Source organism: Strongylocentrotus purpuratus, unplaced genomic scaffold (assembly GCF_000002235.5).
Source record: "Strongylocentrotus purpuratus isolate Spur 01 unplaced genomic scaffold, Spur_5.0 spur5_scaffold_10, whole genome shotgun sequence".
NCBI classification, from domain to species: Eukaryota; Metazoa; Echinodermata; class Echinoidea; order Camarodonta; family Strongylocentrotidae; genus Strongylocentrotus; species Strongylocentrotus purpuratus.
Genome location: NW_022145595.1, coordinates 2376886 through 2396989, shown reverse-complemented (window position 1 = coordinate 2396989; position 20104 = coordinate 2376886). Strand labels below are relative to the sequence as shown.

Sequence of the window (20104 nt, the reverse complement as noted above, 5' to 3'; positions counted from 1 at the left end):
CAAACATAGTTTATTATTTACAATTTCATAACTTTAGACTCGATTTCAACCGTGACAACGATCACTGAATATTGCAGGATCGCATATACTTCACTATGTTCATTTGAACCAAATTCATGACCCCATACAAAAACTTTGTATTACCTTTAAATTGTATATAAAGAATACAAAATTTGGTTTTCTTGCACACAACAGAAAACTCAAATCATGTATTTGTAATCAATATTTGTCTTTGCAGAAATTTGTTCTAAATGACATCTTCTTTCTCATGATACCGTTTAAGTGAGATTTTGCCATCAATTTGTTTGGGCTCCCCACACCAGAAGAGCTTCATGAGATTTGTAAGGCCATGAATCCATTTAAAATGCACAAAGCGCAATTGTGAGAAAAAAAATTACAATACATGAACAAAGGCATCAAAAACAAGGGAACAGGAACAAGATAGAACATACGAAAATATAAACACAATCAATTATTTACCTAATCGAACAGATACGTTTTAGGAATATTCTTTAACACTTCAACTGATCTGCTACTACGGATCTCTCGAGGGAGAATTTTCCACAGCATTAAAGGCCCTGCATGAGCAACAGTTCTTTGACATACCACAGTTTCCACTATGGATTCAAAGGTCAAGTACAGACGGAAGGCGTAGTACGGAACTGATAAATAAACCAAACAGTTTAATGCACGTGCAAATTGATATGCATATCTTTGGTAAGGACCTTTGGTTGGAAAGGGAAAACAGACCAAAATAGTCCGAATATTGCAAGGCGAAGTTATTGTTGGTGCTTTCTACTAGCACATCACCAAGCAAGCTGAGATCCAGAAAAAAGAATTGTATATCGTCGGACCAGCTGCACCGCTTCTTGAATCATCATGCCAAACTACAAGTTGATCTACTTCAACGCCCGTGGTCGCGCCGAGCCGGCCCGTATGATGTTCGCTCTCAGGGGTGGCGAGTACGTGGACGACCGCTTTACACACGAGGAATGGCCGGAGCGAAAGACCAATAAAGAAAGTGAGATTACTTCATCTCTAAATCTTTTGTTGAAATCATCACGAGATTTGATTTAGTGACTTGACCAAAGATAACTCGGAAAGTAGAGGATCCAGGGAGAATAAAAAGTGTGAGTGTGGGAGGGGGCGTGGGGGGGGGGGGGGGGAGGAGAGGGGGCTGTAGGCCTCCTGTGTTGGGTAATTATGATCATAATAATGGTCACATTAAATGATTAATGATAGTAATATTTATATTAATAACAGCATCCATAACACCAGCTATAATGATAATCATGTTTGTTTCTTCATATCAAGCTCTTGTTTTTTTCCCGAAATTTGAAAATTTGGCTGATCGATATTTCGTTCAGTTGGGGGAGGGGGGGGGGGGGGGGTCCTCCAAAACACACACAACAACAAACAATTGAGGGGGGTTCGACCTCCAAAACCACGCCCCTAAGTACGCATCTTGATTCAAAGGTCAAGTACCGTCGGGAAATACGGCACTGATAAACCAAACAGTGCAATACACGTTCAAGTTTATATGCATATTTTTGGGCAAGGACCTTTGGTTGGGAAGGGAAACAGACCATTCGTGCGAATATTGCAAGGCGAACTTATTGTTGGTGCTTTCTATTAGCACATCACCAAGCAAGCTGAGTTCCAGAAAAGAATTGTATATCCTCGGACCAGCTGCACCGCTTCTTGAATCATCATGCCAAACTATAAGTTGATCTACTTCAATGCCCGTGGTTGGGCCGAGCCGGCGCGTATGATGTTCGCTCTCGCGGGTTGCGAATACGTGGACGACCGCTTTACACACAAGGAATGGCCGGAGCGAAAGACCGATAAAGAAAGTGAGATTACTTCTTCTCTAAATTATTTTGTTGATATCATCACGAGATTTGATTTAGTGACATGACCCAACATAAGTCGAAAAGTAGAGGATCCAGGGGAGAAAAAAAAATGAGTGTGGGAGGGGGCGTGGGGGGGGGGGGGGGGGCTGTACTGTGTTGGGTAATTATGATCATAATAGTAGTCACAATAAATGATGATGATGATTATGAAGATAATTATAACAATAATAATGATAATAAGAACAAGAATACACTAAAAAATGGGGAAATATTTGTGTTATGTAATGTTAATTATAATGGTCACATTAAATGATCAATGATGATAATAATAATATTAATAACAGCATCCATAACAACAGCTATAATGATAATCATGATTGTTTCTTCATATCAAGCTCTTACCGACCAAAGAGCGTATACAGTATCATTATATTTGTGTAAATGCCAATGTATCATTTTCGTATTGTAATTAAATCTAATGCATAGATCTTTGTTAAGTTCCATGTTTCAAATTACATTTATTTCATTCACTTGTAACAAATAATTGTACTCCAATAGTCAGATTGCGAATCGCAACATTAATTTTTGCTAGGTAGGAAAAACATTATGGCTCGTCCTACCTAACAACACGTAACGTATGCTATTCGCTTTCTGACTATTGAAATACAATTATTCGTTTAATACAGGTGAATGAAATCCACGATGGGTACAAAGGTTAAGTTCATAGTTGAGTAGGCAATAGTACGGCACTGAAACCAAACAGTGCAATACAAGTGCAATTTGATTTGCATATTCTTTGGGGCAAAGATCTTTTGGTGAAAGAGAAAAAAACAATAAGTGCGAATATTGCAAGGCGAACTTATTGTTGGTGCTTTCAATCAGCTCACCGTCTGTTGTATATTCAACTATAGGGTATTTCATCGTTGAGGGCATTATCATGATTCAACGTTTGTACACCATCGTCACTCATACACCTGTAATAAAGGAACAATACACACGGTACTGCCTAACTGCCTGGTGTTATTTCGGTTATTTGAGTTCTATCCAACTGATCAAACACAACACCACCAAGCAAGCCAAGTGCCAGAAGAAAATCTCGCCTTCATCCACGAGCTCCTTCCATCACTTAGCAAATCTATTTCTCGGATTTTATTTCCTCGGGCCAGCGGCACCGCTCCTTAAATCATCATGCCAAACTATAAGTTGTTCTACTTCAACCTCCGTGCTCGCGCCGAACCGGCGCGTATGATGTTCGCTCTCGCGGGTTGCGAATACGTGGACGACCGCTTTACACACGAGGAATGGCCGCAGCGAAAGACCGATAAAGAATGTGAGATTACACCTCCTCTAAATTTGTTTGTCTGAAATCGTCACGAGATTTGATTTAGTGACATGACCCAACATAAGTCGAAAAGTAGAGGATCCAGGGGAGAAAAAAAGTGTGAGTGTGGGAGGATTGGGGGGGGGGGGGGGGGAGGCCTGGGGGGGGGGGGGGGGCTGTACTGTGTTGGGTAATTATGATCATAATAATAGTCACAATAATTGATGATGATGATGATGATGATGATGATGATGATTATGATGATAATTTTAATAATAATAATGATAATAATAAGAACAAGCACACACTAAAATATGGGAAAATATTTGTGTTATGTAATGTTAATAATAATGGTCACATTAAATCATTAATGATGATAATAATAATATGAATAACAGCATCCATAACAACAGCTATAATGATAATCATGATTGTTTCTTCATATCAAGCTCTAACCGACCAAAGAGCGTATAAAGTATCATTATATTTTGTGTAAATGCCAATGTACCATTTTCGTATGTAATTAAATCTAATGTATATTTAAGTTCGATGTTTTAAATTATATTTATTTCATTCACTTGTAATAAATAATTGTACTCCAATAGTCAGATTGCGAATCGCAACATTGAGTTTTGTTAGGTAAGACAAATATTATGGTTTGTCCTACCTAACAACACGTGACGTATGCTATTGAAATACAATTATTCGTTACAGGTGAATGAAATAATTTGTGACGAGGCACCTCGGTTTCCACGATGGGTAAAAAAGGTTAAGTTCATAGTCGAGTAGGCCGCAATAGTACGGCACTGAAACCAAACAGTGCAATACAAGTGCAATTTAATTTGCATATTTCGGGGGGCAAAGATCTTTTGGTGAAAGAGAAAAAAACAATAAGTGCGAATATTGTGAGACAAACTTATTGTTGGTGCTTTCAATCAGCTCACCGTCTGTTGTATGTTCAACTATATGGTATTTCATCGTTGAGGGCATTATCATGATTCAAAGTTTGTACAACATCGTCACTCATACACCTGTAATAAAGGAACAATACACATGGTACTGTCTGGTATTTTGTTCATTTGAGTTCTATCCAACTGATCAAACACAACACCACCAAGCAAGCCAAGTGCCAGAAGAAAATCTCGCCTTCATCCACGAGCTCCTTCCATTACTTAGCGAATCCTATTCTCGAATTTTATTTCCTCGGGCCAGCTGCTTCTTAAATCAACATGCCAAACTACAAGTTGTTCTACTTCAACGGCCGTGGTCGCGCCGAGCCGGCACGTATGATATTCGCTCTCGCGGGTTGCGAATACGTGGACGAACGCTTTACACACGAGGAATGGCCGCAGCGGAAGAGCGACAAAGAATGTGAGATTACACCACCTCTAAATTCTTTTGCCTGGAATCGTCACGAGATTGGATTTAGTGACTTGACCCAAGTAACATAAGTCGAAGTTAGAGCGGATCCAGGATTAAAAGAAAAAAGTGTGTGTGTGTGTTGTGTGTGCGTGGGGGGGGGGCGGACTATTTTGAACAAAAACAAAAGTAAATGGGCATTTTTTTTTTTTTTTAATATTATGATCATATTAGTTGTCACAATAATGGATGATGATGATGATGATGATGATGATAATAATAATAACAATATCAATAATAATGATATGTAATGATAATATGGATGTATTAATGGTTACAGTTAATAAATGATATTTATAAGATGATGGTGATAATAATAATAATAATAATAATAGAGCGTATATAGTATCATTATACTTGTGTAAATTCCAATGTACCATTTTCGTATTGTAATTAAATCTAATGCATAAATCTTTATTAAGTGCTATGTTTCAAATTACATGTATTTCAATCACGCCCGAGATTCATGCCCGAAATATCGTCAGCATCCTATAGACATTATATAATAATAATGATAGCTCACATTTGTAATGCGCCTAATACTTTGTTTCTATAGGCGCTAACAAATTGTTACCCCGGTCATCGGGATTCAGGCTTATCCACACACAATGTTTGCACATTCTCCACTCCCTAGGGAGCATTCCGGCCAGTCGCCATGTTACAAGCGCCATTTTTTCATCCGACCTCAATAACATTCGCATCCTCCCGGGTACCCATTTAACACCTGGGTGGAGAGTGGCAAATGTGCTTTAAAGTCTTGCCAAAGGACATTAGTGCCGTGTCTGCCGCATGTCGGGGATTGAGCAATGACCTTCGAATTTCGAATAAAGTGCTTAAACCACTCGACTACGACACTTCTACATGTTAAAAAAGGGTAACCGTACCCAACATCAGCATTTAATTTTAGTGCTTTGTCATGCACTACCAGTATACACCTCAACTCATTGCACCTCGCTCCTCGCTCATTGAAATAAACATGCAGTGAAGTAGGAATATATAGGCGTTATATACAGCCCCCATCAAATCCCATCAGAAAGAATTATTAACAGCCCTCCAAAATGTATTATCGAATGCCCAGTTTTGGGCAATAAACAATGCTTTATTATAAGAGGCTTTAACATATATCTCCTTGATTGTTACCTAAATAAATTCCCGCAAGATTTCTTAGAAGTCTTTTTGTTAGGTTAATTTATCCTGCTCATTAACAACACGAATAACTGACAGGTCTGCAACACGTATCGACAACATTTTCACAAACACCCTACTCTTACCAGAATCTGCCATCCTACTTTCTGATTTAACAGATCACTTTCCGATTGTAGCGTGGTCGCATTGCAATTATGATTATATTTTAACAATTCCGACCCACGTCCTAAAGTTAAAAATTGTAGTCTGAATAATGACAAGTTAAATAATGTTAGAGATGGTCTCGGCATTGCAGACTGGTCAGACGTGTTTGCCGCCCAAGACGTGGATGATGCCTTCAATTCACTCATGAAAATATTGTTATATCATTGTGATGATTGCGTCCCAATAAAAGGAAAGAGCCCGAAATCGAAAGAACATTCCCATTTCCCCGTGGGTTACCAAATCTCTGCTGAGATCAATAAATAGAAGGAAAACAAACTCTTTATCCTAAACAGAAAATTAAACCAACACAACGTAATCGGAATAAGTATATTACCAATCAAATTATTCTTTCCTCTGTAATAAGGAACCAAAGAAAAAAAAATACTATTTTGAGCATTTTTTGGTCTACAAAACAGATCTGAAAAAGACGTGGAGAATTATTAATGATTTTTTTTTTTAAATAAAAAAGAGAAAAATATCCTATACTATTTATTATTTTAAAAAAAATGAAAAAATGATGGTATAACCATTGAAGATCTTGAAACAATTTCTCAATGTTTTAATTTATAAGTTGTATGTTAGGGCCAAAATTGGGCAACTGCTATTGGCCCTTCATCATAACATTTCTCAATTTGTTTAAGTGATCCGAATCCATACTCATTATTCCTTATACGCCTTTCTGTAAAACCGAGTTAACTAAATCATTGTAAATAACTTGCCAATGAAAAGAAGCAGTGGTCATGATGGTATAGATAATGTATCGATTACGCATATAATTATATGTTTTGCTGATCATTATTGTGTACTGGAAAATACCAAACTCTATAAAGATGGCCATAGTTAACCAATTTTAAGAAAGGTGATGCACAAAAAGTTAATAGTTACAGACCTATCTCTTTGCTAACTTCTTTCTCAAAAAATTTGGGAAAGGGTATTTTCATCAGCACTGGATACTTTGCTCCTACTGATAAACTTTTTATGAAGCTAATTTCTGAAAAATTCTGACTTGTATCTCTTTCACCGAAGTCGATTTATGTATCAGCTAAATTTAAACAAAATACCTAAAATATTCAATATTATGTTTTCAAAATGCTTACAACATCATATTAAATTATCCCACGCGGCAGTCTCATTCTTATCATTTACCGAGAATGAGAAGAGTGTAAACATTAAATTCTTTTCTCTATACTTGACCCAAGTTTTGTAATTCCCTAGAGCAAACCTTGGCAAATGCTCCAAATTTGTGCTCATTTCAACGGTACCTGAAAAGATGTTTTTTGCAAACTTATCTTGGTGCAAAATAGCTGGTTGATCAGGGGCGGATCTAGGGGGGGGGGGGCTCGGCGGTTTAACCCCCCCCCCTTTTTGGCGGTAAAGTTAGAAAAAAAAAGTAGAAAAAAAGGAAAACGGCGCGATTTTTGGAAAATCCTGGATCCGGCCTTTTGGCAAAAAGCTAGATCCGCCCCTGTCGATGAACGTGTTAACTTACTTAAAGGTGTCATTTCAATGACATGTACGTAGAGATTGTCTTGTACAGTAAAGCAGAGTACTCATAGTTTATTTGTGGGTACAGGACTTGGCAACCAATGTATTAAACAGCTTTAGATACGATGAATTTTACCCCTGTGTGAAAAGGTTGTATTAAACACGTAAACCAGTGAACCATTGGCAATCCTATTCAATAGAAAGGTTAGGCTGACCTTACAAATCAGGCATTCCATTGTGATTATTCAAAATATAGTAAGCTGTAATAACAATAGAGGCATTCACACGTATCTAGCAAAGAGAACTGTCTGGCTTATCACGAGAAGCTTCTTGAAATTTACAAAGGGAGAAACCTGTTTAAGGTACGTGCATGCTTTTGTATGAGATATACATCTTAATTTAAAGCTCTTTAACTAAAGAGCTTTAAAATACATTTTCCCTGTGTGAACGTCGTTTATACAATGTTCGGACAGATACGAACTCGATATTGTTATATTATTATTAATCTATACATCGGTCAAAGCTGGCTGCAGATACACATATCGTATGAGGAACGGATATCCGTCCGGTCTGGGCGGTGCTGGGCGCCGATTTAAAGGGCCACTATAACCCAACTAACATAGCCTTTCAAAACATGAATACACCTCTACCTATTAATACTCCAGCCTCTGATTTTTCAGAAAATCTCAAAATTGACCCCAAAATGATAATAGCCATCCATTTTTCACAGTTCTGACGCTTTCTAGGCTCGAAAAAAGAATAATACGGTCACGTTGCTTGATGACGCATTTGACGTCATTGCGGGCATGTCTGATTTGATAATTAGATAATTTGATAATCAGGAATGACAAAATTGCCAGAAACGTACTGGGATTATCAAGTGCATATTTTTTTCTTCAATTAATATCATAGTTTGCCTTTTAAAAACATATTATTGATGATTTATAAGAAGAATCATTGTCATGTTCGGAATCTCCGTCAGAAATTTTTCTACATGTCTTTTTTTTTTCTTCATTTTTAGCCTGTTTTGGTCAGAGTGGCCCTTTGATATCGCGCCTCAATCTGGCTGATAGTAAACACACAATGCGCAATTGCCGTACTGCGCATCTAAATATAAAGTTGAGTTCTTGTTTTCTCTGATGTTTTTACACACTTGCATAATAGGGACTTTTCGATTTGCGTTGACGTGGACGTGTGACTTCCTTTTAAGGCACTGGCAGTGCCTTAAAAGGATGTCACACGTTGCAGTCCATGTTCTCGTCGTGCAAATCGAAAAGTCCCTGATAACGCTCACAATAACACCGGCTGCCTGCCGTAGCAACAAGCAGAATTGACAAAAGACTTAACTCCGTTCCGTGCATGAATTCTTTCGACTATGGTTGATCTTCAACAAAACGGAGTTAAAGATAAAGTTGAGTTCTGGTCATGCGATTGCATTGTGAAAGAAACGGTATAGAATCGAACATAAAAGGTTGATCATCTAGCATATAAGAATTGGTGTGTACTGCAAGGTTCAGGATTCATCAAATTGATAAGAAATTTGGGCCAGTCTTGGTCAAGTTACAACACTGTATACAGAAAGATGTATATGGGATTACACGAACATGTGGCATAAAAATCCGTCCCGATTTTTATGCTGTTACATGCCACATTTAGAATATTAAGGCATTTGAAGAGCCATACTTTTTTAGAGAACATTTATTATCTGATTTTTCTTCCACACTTGCATAATTTCGATGTCATGGCCCCTTTAAGTCATTTGTCAACTCCGTTTATTGCTACGGCAGGCAGCCAGCGAAAACGAATTCGTTTAATCAAATTATGGAAATGCAAGCACTACTTTAAATAAACAGAAGTTTTTTATTCCTAGCTCATTTTTCCTGGTTAAGGTGTCATATGAAAGGGCAGAAACTGAACCTTCTAGAAATGTGATTTTCCCTTTGAAATTCAGATACCGTCCGCCAAATGACTTTTGGTTTCCTCTCTTTAAATTGATTTTAATCACTCATGCATGAAATATGAAAGAGGAGGATCTAAGCTTTACAAACATGTGTCATTTATTAATTACCATTGTGATTAAGTTATGATATGTTAAGTTTTCTGAGACGCACTGTATAAAAGATTGACGTTTTAGTGAATATCTATAATAATTGTTTGTGTGCTTTGTAATTGGCCTTTCAAATGGAGAAGTGCCAAAATTAAATATCATGAGATTACAAGTAGTTTCATCTTGTGTTTTGTGTAGGTTACTTAACATTGTTATTTACCACATGCTACAAAAGATCCATTCTTTTTTTTAATTTGTGTATTCCACTTGTTCTGTTATATTTTGTTCCCTCTCTTTCCAGTGTTTCCTATCGGGCAAGCTCCGGTTCTGTTAGTCGATGACAAGGTGATACCGCAGAGTGCCGCGATTTCTAGATACCTCGCCAGAGAACTAAGTAGGTATACATATATCGTGATTGAGAGAGATTGTTGCGACATGCGCACGTGTACACACTCAAGGTGGAGCACAAAATAACTCCCTCCCTCCCACCCCGCCCCCAACTCGTTAGGGCACTCGTTTGCATGTTCCCTCTTTTTGAAAACACCCCCTATTCCGGTCTGAAAGTCAATGGCGGGCCGGACTTTGTTGCGCGAAAAGGTACCCCTTTACCGGAGATGTTGGATACACGAATGCGTTTCCTCCGACTCTGGAGGAGGAGGAGGGGTTGGGGGGGGGGGGCTCCCACATACAATGTTCTGTGAGAGGAAACTATTTTAGCTACCCATGAATTGAACCTTGAGTGCATACGCGTGTTACAACTATCTCTCTCAATAAACTATGGGTAGGACGTTCAAATGCCATGCCCGCTCTCTGAATGTACAGAAGTGAAAATCTAATTTGGGGAGGCATAATAGGGATCCACTCCAAAATAGAGGGATCCGTTCTTTAAAGGAAACCTTACCCCAAGAAATAACCATCGTTTTCTGACAGATTTATAGTATTCTTGCCCATTAATCCACACAGTTTACATCGTCTGATTCTAATGATTTTAGTGTCTAATAATGTGTTTTCTGACATAACTAAGCAACTTTTAAAATCAAAAGTGGTTGCCTTAACCTTGAAATTTCCCTCAAACCCATGGATAAGAAGTTATTAAATAAATTTGTCACCAAAACGGCAGCCATTTCGAATGTACAGGGTCAAGGTAAGCACTTTTACTTTTGAAAGTTGTTGAGTTGAGTTTGCCATGTCAGAATACATATTATTAGACACTAAAATCATTAGAATCGGACAATGTTAACTGTGTTGGTGAATTTGACCACCAGTCTATAGTGCATTGACCTTTTTGACCATAGCGCCCTCATTTAAGGTCGAAGGTATAACAAACTATACATTTTTGGAATCCTTATGGCCAGCCGAGTAATTTGATATGAAATTTGATTAAGTTTAAAGTGTTGTTAAATTTGACCTCAAGTCAAAAGTGTGTTGACCTTTCAACGTTTTTGACCATAGCGCCCTCATTTAAGGTCGGAGGTATAGCAAACTGTACATTTTTTGAATCATGACCAGACGGTTAATATGATATGCATATCGACATGATTGGAATATATTTGAATTTCTACCCTGTATGACCTTTGTTGACCCCTCACAAAAATGCCTGGGATTTTCAAGGGGGCAGCCCAAGTTAAAATTGTTCGGTATTCATCAGGGAACACAAAAACACTTTCAAACCTTTGTTCCCCGAGATTGGTCACGGGACCTACAGGCTGGTCTCCTACTACTTATACATCTCATTTTTCATAATACATGGATTTATCCTTTGGGGTGAGGTTTCGACCCTTTACTGCCATACTGTACTAGAAGTGCTGCCGCAAAATTCCCTGTAGCGCCATCCCAGGTCAGCTGTAGCAGTTTGGTCCCCGAACTCGCTTGTTTCCTAGCTGCGCTGTTGGTTCAGTATCGCTTTAAAGAGTGGTTAGCACTACTCTGGAGGACACTACTATTGCGACTCCTAAATAACCCGTTGCCCAGTGGCTGATCCAGGGCCGGGGGGGGGGGGGGGGGGGCGGGTCCCTCCCACGAGAAAGAAAAGAAAAAACAGTTAAGGAAACGGGCCCCCTCCCCTGGTGTTCAAGGGGGATGGGGTGCGATTTTCAAATTTTCGGAGGCAACCCCCCCCCCCCCCCAAAAAAAAAATTAAAAAAAATAAAAAAAAAATAAAAATAAAAAATAAAAAAAAAAATAAATAAATAAATGAACAAAATAAAAATAAAAATAGTACTGAAGGTACTATAAAGGTAATATAAAGTGATCATACGCACAGTTTTGTGTAATAAAATTGCTTCCTGTTTTGATTTCATGACTTTAATTCATGCTGCAGGTTTACAGCACTTACAGCTAAATACCGCAATTGGTAAAACAATATGAATGTTGACACTTCATCAGGGGAGGACTGGCCATGTGGAATCTAGGGAGTTTTCCCCACGAGCCGCTCCATATTTTGGCTTTAGGGCCGGTCCATTTTGTGGATCGCATCGAAATTCGTTAACCAAATTGCAGTCCGAGTCCGCCCCTGCGCTTGATGATGCTACATAGTAATCAGTTATTTAGGCCAGATCTATGAAATTCCACCCCTATGAATACGAACCAGTAAACCAGTAATATGCATGTATAAGTCCTTTATCAGACATTATTTTAAAATATTCCTATCCAAACTGGTTGCGTAACGATATTTGTCACTTATGTCATATTTTCGATATTTATATGGTGTTAGATTTCTACGGAGCAAACAGTTTAGAAGCTGCCCAAATTGACGTCGTCCTCGAAACTATGGCCGACATTGAAGATAAGATGATGCCTCTATATGCCGACCAAGACGCAGCTAAGAAGGTAAAATTATATATTACGTCACCGGACTGTGGACTTCATGGTTCGCGGTTCGGGTCTAGCCACAGCACTATTGTCCTTCGGCAATACATTAATCAACATTTGGCGCTCTCCATCAGGGGAGGGGGCCCAACTTTTTTTTTTTTTTGCTCCCGAAAATTTGAAAATCGCGCCGGCAGAAAAGTCGCTCAGTGGGGGGGGGGGGGGGGGGGGGGGGGGGGGGGGGGGGTACAGAGCACAATTTTTTTTTTTTTTTTTGCTCCCGAAAATTTGAAAAACGCGCCGGCCAAAAATTCGCTCAGTGGGGGGGGGGGGGGGGGGGGGGGGGGGGGGGGTAGTGAGCACATTTTTTTTTTTTTTCTATTTGCACCCCCCCCCCCCCCCCTGGATCCGCCACTGCTCTCCATCGATGTGAGGCAGGATGCGAGAGTTAATGTGGTGGATTGGCATGTCTAAAATGCATGACACCTAGCGGGAATAATCCCCAAGAAGCTTGGAGTGTGCACTATCATGTGCAGATTAACAATTGAAGGGAAGGAGAAAAGTTGTCCCATCTCCACACAGCAAGAAATTTTTAAAAATGTGTTAATATATAAATAACGATTCGCGTTCAACAGGCCGATTAAACTACAGTAGCCGTTGGTTTCATTGTTGGTATTTTGTTACTTTTTAAATGCCGAACCTCCGGATTTTACTCTCGTAATGTGGCGTAGGTGGGACATGGTGGTGGTGGGGAGGTGGTGGTGGTGGTGGTGGTGGTGGTGGGGGGGGGGGGGAACCCATAAGTACTTTGTAATTAGTAATTTCGGGTAACTCTCACCTCATATTCGGACAGTGAGGTTCGAACTTCCTAAGAATAATAATAATAATAATAATAATAACGTTTTATTTACCAGGGTAGCCACTTCAGTTATGAAACTGCTCTTCCAGCGGGCCCTGCATAACATAATATGTTATTAATACCCTTCTCCAATCTATTATGCTGAGCGCCTAGCTAGAAGGCAGAAGGTCCCATTGTTATAAGTCTTTGGTATGACTCGGCCGGGGTTCGAACCCACGACCTCCCGTTCATGAGGCGGGCGCTCTAACCAATGAGCCACCATGCCCGGTTAAGAAGACGAAGGAGAAGTAAAAAACAGAATAAGAACAATAAGCAGAAGAAGACTTCGACGAGGAGGAGGAAGAAGAAGCTGGGGAAAATAGCGGACGTACGCTATCTACGCTTATTCTAACTCCGCCACTAATTTGTGGCATAAGCCTATGTTTCGACTTCAAAACAAATATGTTACATTTTCAGGAATCAAGATGTGAACGGATAATGGTGAATATAATAGATTAGGTATACAAAAACCTCTACATTCTTCAAATCTATTTCCGTACTCTACTCATTCTGTTACATCATAATCTTTACATAACAAGTGGTTAAACCCAACGCAAGGACTACTTTGTCATTTTTAACAAAAGCATAGGGAGAACTTAGACCTCGGTCTAATTTTCTTTGTGAAAATTGACCTTACACAGAGCTTTAACCCAGTGCCAGTTTTCACTTTAATTAGAATATGGACTAATATCTGTTGTTACTTTCTCTTTTCCAGGCTGAGGTGCTGAAGGCATTTGTCGAGATCACATCGAAGCCCTACTTCACTTATCTTGAACAACTCATCGAGGAGGCAGGGGGAAAACACTTTGTAGGAAACAAGGTAGTGTTTGGAAATGCATTTCTAATCTTGGTTGTAAGACACATGCTCGCACAGTCATTTGTCTACACTGATCCATTGCTTAACTGAAGCACTGAACACAACACTTACCCGACCCGAACCCTAAAAATAAAACCTAAACCAAATTTTAACCCCAGGCCTAAACCTAAACTAGCCCCCAACTCAAAAGTAACCCTAACCCGTATCTTTTACGAAATAAAACCTGGAGCAAAAGTCGCAGAAGAATGTGTCGGATCACCGCTATTCAAGATCATTATACTGACGTATTGCAGCGATTCTGGATGACAAGGTTCAAGCCCCGGGGGTCTCAGTCACGTAGAAAAACTGTAAGCATGCATGACCACAGGTTTTCCAGAAACCCCCTAAACGAGGATATCTTCTAAAGCCAATATATTCCCTAAATGAGGATTTTGCCTGGTTTTTCCCGTATTTATTTATTCTTATTTATTCATTCAAGTCTTCTTTATACAGGGTGGCCCTTTCAATAACGAGTATTGCTCTTCCAAGGGCCTGTCTATACAATTAAAAACATGTAAAACATTGCACATTAATATGGTATACATACAAATAAAACCGATATACAAAGTAACTAAAATTACAACAAGAAATACGAATACAATATATGAAATATTAAAAAAAAAAAAAAAAAAAAAAAAAAAAAAAAAAAAAAAAAAGTTTAAGAATAAATATTCCAAATGAAAGAAGAAGAAGAAGGAAAAAAAAAAGTGTTTGTCAGAGGGCGTTTTGGATACTGAGAAGCTTGCATTGCCTCTTAAAGGACAATAGGGACACACTAACACGTACATTAGGAGAGAGGTTATTCCACATGAGTGACCCTTGGTAGTGAAGGGATCTTTTGAAATAATCTGTTCGGGGAGTTTTAATGAAGAGTGGAGATTGTGCAGAATGCCTGGTATAAATAGAAATCTTTCTCGGGATAACTATTGGCTTGAGATATAAAGGCGTGAGATTATTTTGAATTTTGTACATTTTAAACAAATTTGGTAATTAATTCTTTGACGTACTGATTGCCAGGAAAGTTCAGTCAACATAGTGATGTGAGGGGTAAAAAAAATCAGCTTTAAGTATGAGTCTTGCAAAACGGTTTTGTAGTTTTTGAATTCTTGAAATATGACACATTGCACTTTGTCCCCAGATAATATTGCAATAATCGATGTGCGGTAAAAACAAACTATTATAAATCATTAACAAAATACGTTTCGGTAAAAGATATTGAATACGTCTGATATAACCAATAGTTCTTGATAACTTATTACATAATGTATTAATGTGGCAGTTCCACCGTAAGCAAGAGTCAATTATCAAACCAAGATATTTAAATTCATTAACCTGTTCGAGTTTGTTGGTGTTTACATACATTTCTAGTTTCTTATTTTTCACTTTAGATTGAGTTCCAATTAACATGCATTTGTTTTCTTTACATTAAGGGTTAACCGATTATCATCAATCCATGCAAGGATTTTATTCAGTGCTAGCTGTAACTCTTTCTGGACAAGAGAACATGATTTCCCTCGACAAAATATAGCGGTATCGTCAGCGTACACACATAGTTTAAAAGAATTACCAAATTTAATATTACATGCATCATTAATGAATATACAGAACAATAGAGGCGATATCATACTCCCTTGCGGGACACCTTTCGATATAGGTCTAAAATTGGAAAGACTATCGTTCACCTTAACACATTGTTCACGGTCATGTAAATAATTAGAAAACCAAATAGCCTCTGTTTCTTTTACACCATACGTTGATAATTTAGATAAAAGTAGTTCATGAGAAACAGAATCGAATGCACTTTTCAGATCAATGAAAACAACTCCGGTCACCAAGCCTTCTTCTATGTTACGTAACAAGTATTCATTTACATCAATTAAAACGCTATTTGTTGAGTGCAGTGGGCGAAAGCCAGATTGGAGTGAACTCAATAGTTCATTGTCAATAAAATACTTGTATAGTTGAGAATGTACAGCCTTTTCTAGAATTTCATTATATGCGGAAGAACCGATATAGGTCTATAGTTAAAAATCTCTTGTTTACTCCCGTTTTTATATAAAGGGGTAACTCTTGCTTTTTTCCATTCTTTCGGAATACAACCTGTACGAAGGGAGGTATTAAAGATATGAGTGATTACTTCACAGATAAAAGCACCCCCTTCTTTCAAGAGGAATGGGTGTAAGGAGTCAAGGCCCGGTGATTTCTTTGTACTTAGACTATTCAGTTCTTTAAACACGTAATCTTCCGTCACATATTTAAACTTGAACGTTTCAAAAGTGCAGTGACTTTCTTCAGACGTATCACTGGATGAATCATCACTTTGAGGTGTAAAATGTTCATTAAACAAATTAGCAACTTTAAACGGTTCAGTTTCTATTTTATCAGTGACTGTATCGTGAATTGCTAACCGATTGTTATTAACAGAGGGGGAAAATTCTCTCAAAGTTTTCCAAGTATTTTTAGAGTTAGATTTATTGATATCGAATTGATGTAGATAATAGTCTTTCTTAAGTTTTTTATTCCAATTATTTAATTTATTCCTAGCAACTTGAAAACGTTTCCAGATGGACATATCATTTTTATCTTTGTTACCATGTTTACCATCAAATCGCTCTTTAAGATAATCTCTCGTTCTTTGAGAGAGAAATGTAATCATCAGTTATCCATGGGGAAGGGTTCTGTCGTTGCCTAACGGAAACTATAGGTGCATGCTTATCACAAAGTTTCACAAACAAATTTACAAATATACTCCATTTGCTATCAATATTAGTAGTATCATAAATATCATTCCAATTCAGTAATCCACCTTCATCCAAAAACTTTTCCCGGTCGAAGTTACGAAATGAACGAAACCGTTTGATAGTTGGGGTAGTATGTACTTTCTGAGTTTTAACATCAACGAAGATCAGAGAATGGTCACTAAGTCCCATTGAAACAACATCGTGATTGAAATTGTTTTTCTCCAAAGGCAGTAAAATCAAATCAATACATGTTCTACTCGTATTTGTAATTCTGGTTGGTTCGCTAATAATTTGCTTTAATTGCAGATAGGTGCACATATTTTTCAATTTGGATGAAAGTGGGTTAATAGTAAGCATATTACAATTGAAATCTCCAAGAACAATAATATTCGAATTAAAATGTAAAGCTTTCTCCAACTGAAGTTCTGCTTTAGAAAAGAAATCAGTAGATGAATTTGGAGGCCTGTAAACTATAGCTATTAGATATAATTGTGAGTGTTTTAATCTCACTTCGAACCATAATATCTCAAGATCTTCTTGCTCTAGATCTTTCCTGCGATTATATATCAAATTTGAGTTAATATAACAAGCAACGCCTCCACCAGATGTATTTCTATCATTCCTTTCTACATTGTAACCACCTATATATAGTTCAGAATCTTGGATTGAATCATCTATCCAAGTTTCAGATAAACCAAGTATATCAAAGGGGTTATTATACAACATATCTTTTACATGGTCAAACTTCCCCCTTATGCTACGAATATTCAAATGGGCTACAGTGAAACTTTTCTATTTAATTCCAATATTCTTGATGTTGGAATTTTATCTAAATGAATATTATTTGGGTTATCGTTAATCTGAAAATTACACGTCTCTTCAAAATCATCTGAATTAAACGGCAGTTCTTTAAACAAACAAATATCGCATATCCAGTCAGCATCTGACTTAAAAAAGTTATTATCTAGAGATGAACACTTTAGATGGATCCACTTTTTACAGAGATGGCATAATACTGCATTTTGATTATTATAAACTGATTTCAAACATGATATACAAGGATATTTCTTACCCATTGGAAAGATCTGCTGAGTTTTGTAAAATGCGGAAAAGTTTATAGGGTTTCAATATCATTATCACAACGAATTGTTACTTTCCGGTCATCTTTCGTGAGGGCTGTGATTCGGCCGTCTGAGGTCCATGTTTTCTGTACGTTGTCATGTTTTCTTGCTTTGTACAACAGATGAGATCGTTTTGCTGTTAGGTCTTCGTGGATATAGATCTTGGTAGGGCGAAGCTTCGCTCGAGTGCGGTAAACCTGGTCCCTGGCGTTGTATCTTGCAAACTTTACTATGATGACTCTGGGAGAGGTATCACCTTCTTTGGTATCTCGTGGCGTTATCCGATGAGATCGGTCGATGTCACTGGGATGGAGCACGACATTCATCTTGTCCTTGACGAGTTGGATGATGACGGAATCGGTGTTCTCCTTTGCCGTTTCTGGCACTCCGTGGAAGCGGAGACAACTTCTCCTACTGTATTGTTCCTGGTCGTCAAGGATATCGTGGATGCTGTTGACATTTCTCTGTAACTTGTGAATCTGTTGGTCGAGATCGTGTAGTTGAGATGTTTTGGCTTGTAGGTCGAGTTGAAATGCAGCATGTAATTCATCAGCTAGCTTCTCGTAAACGGTCTTATAGACGGCGTCCACTATTGTCTTGACGACGGCTGGTGAGCGCAAGGCATTCACTAATTGGTCAGTGATCAGGTCTTTCATGTCTTTCAACTCGGCGGGAGTATTTGAAAGGGGTTGTGGACAAGCCGATGTGGTTGGATGAGCAGCATCGGGCTCTCTTTCCTCGTCCGAGCTAGATTGCGGGAAGCTTAGGGGAGGGCTGTTGCCGAGAATCTCGCTCAACTTCTTCCCTCCATGGTTCCGTTTTGACGACTTGGATTTCTTCTTCTTGTGTGAAGACACGGTCATGATGTTCCACTTTTAGAATACAATTGATTCGTCTTGATGATATTCCAAGTTAGATATCAGTTCAAAAACAGATATTCCAAGTGCAAATCAGTAAAATGAGTGTTAAAAAGTAGAACGCTACTAGTGTGAATGCATGTCTACTACCGCATAGACTACCACATTAAACGGATATTTAAAAAAAGTGTACCCCATATCATCAAATATTGTAAAATCGTAATCCCTTGAGCATTTTGTAGCGCGATAGGGATCGATTACCATTCAAGTTATTGACAATGTAAAATAAAACAAATTGTGCTTCTGATGTAAAATTTACTATGTACATTTTTTTCAATAGAGAAGCAATTACATCAACCTGTAGGCCTACACTTCCAAATGGGTTTAATGCACAGTCATTATTAAGTCCTTTCTTTGGAAAAGAGAACGACATTTCAAATTTGATCTATTTTATGTAAAGTAAATATAGTGTTTACAAAAAAGTAAACAATATACAATGAACAGCTGATTCTACTATGCAAAACAAAGTATAAGGGACCAGCTGCAGGCGTAAGACTTGGTAGGTCTGGGTTGGTATCGTGGGCATCCATCTTGATCTACTGAAGATCTTAAGATCGCTTCAAACAACTCTCGCGTTTATAGCTAGCTAAGGTGCATGCATAGAGATTATAAAATAAGACTCTATGGTCCGCATTCTGGTCAGGTCAGGTTTAAAGGTTTACTAGATTTGCTCGGTCTATCACGTGCTGAAATGTGCATAGAATACTATGGCTTTTCACGTAATAAGTTGTTTTTTTGTATGGGATATACAATAAGGTATTGAAGTAGCTGTTGATAGTCTTTGCCATTGTGTTACGATTGTTATCCATAAGAATTTCGCCAGTGTTTCCTTCCGTTCTGCGTGTGAATTCTTACCTTCTCATTTCCATTGCTTGACAGGTTTCACTAGCTGATATTCATATCTTCAATATGCTTGACATGATGACCAACAGCAAGTACAAGATAGAGGGCCTTCTGGATTCCTACCCTCAACTGAGAGCCTTCTGCAAATCCTTCCGGGACGAAGGTCCTCTCAAGTCTTACCTGGAATCTCGGCCCGTCACAGAGGCTTAAATAAATTCGAAAGGAACAAATAAATTCAATAGGCTCGTTCAAATATGAAGCCGAACCCCCCCTCCAAAAAAACAAAAAAACAAAAAAACGCCACGCTTTTTGTTTACTGTAAATCTGTGTTTTAAGATAGGGGCGGACCCAGTCGGCGGCGATGGTGGGTGGGGGCCCAATATCTGAGAAAATATTTAGCGACGCATCAGCCGGCGAATAGGCGGGGGGGGGGGGCTGGGTGATA

At 38.4% G+C, this 20104-nt stretch overlaps 1 protein-coding gene across 4 annotated transcripts; it reads left to right on the top strand.

Moving 5' to 3' along the window:
* Positions 1 to 839: 839 nt before the first annotated feature.
* Positions 840 to 20104, top strand: LOC100888935 (S-crystallin 4). 4 transcript variants are annotated; one of them, XM_030979078.1, is made up of 5 exons: positions 840 to 1021; positions 9777 to 9869; positions 12189 to 12304; positions 13897 to 14001; positions 19696 to 20104. In XM_030979078.1, exons 1-5 carry the CDS (start codon positions 880 to 882, stop codon positions 19867 to 19869), a joined length of 630 nt encoding a protein of 209 aa, XP_030834938.1. In that variant the 5' UTR covers positions 840 to 879; the 3' UTR covers positions 19870 to 20104. The 4 variants fall into 4 exon arrangements, with proteins under 4 accessions (XP_030834938.1, XP_030834935.1, XP_030834936.1 ...); XM_030979075.1 differs by lacking the exon at positions 840 to 1021 and adding an exon at positions 1581 to 1853; XM_030979076.1 differs by lacking the exon at positions 840 to 1021 and adding an exon at positions 2864 to 3183.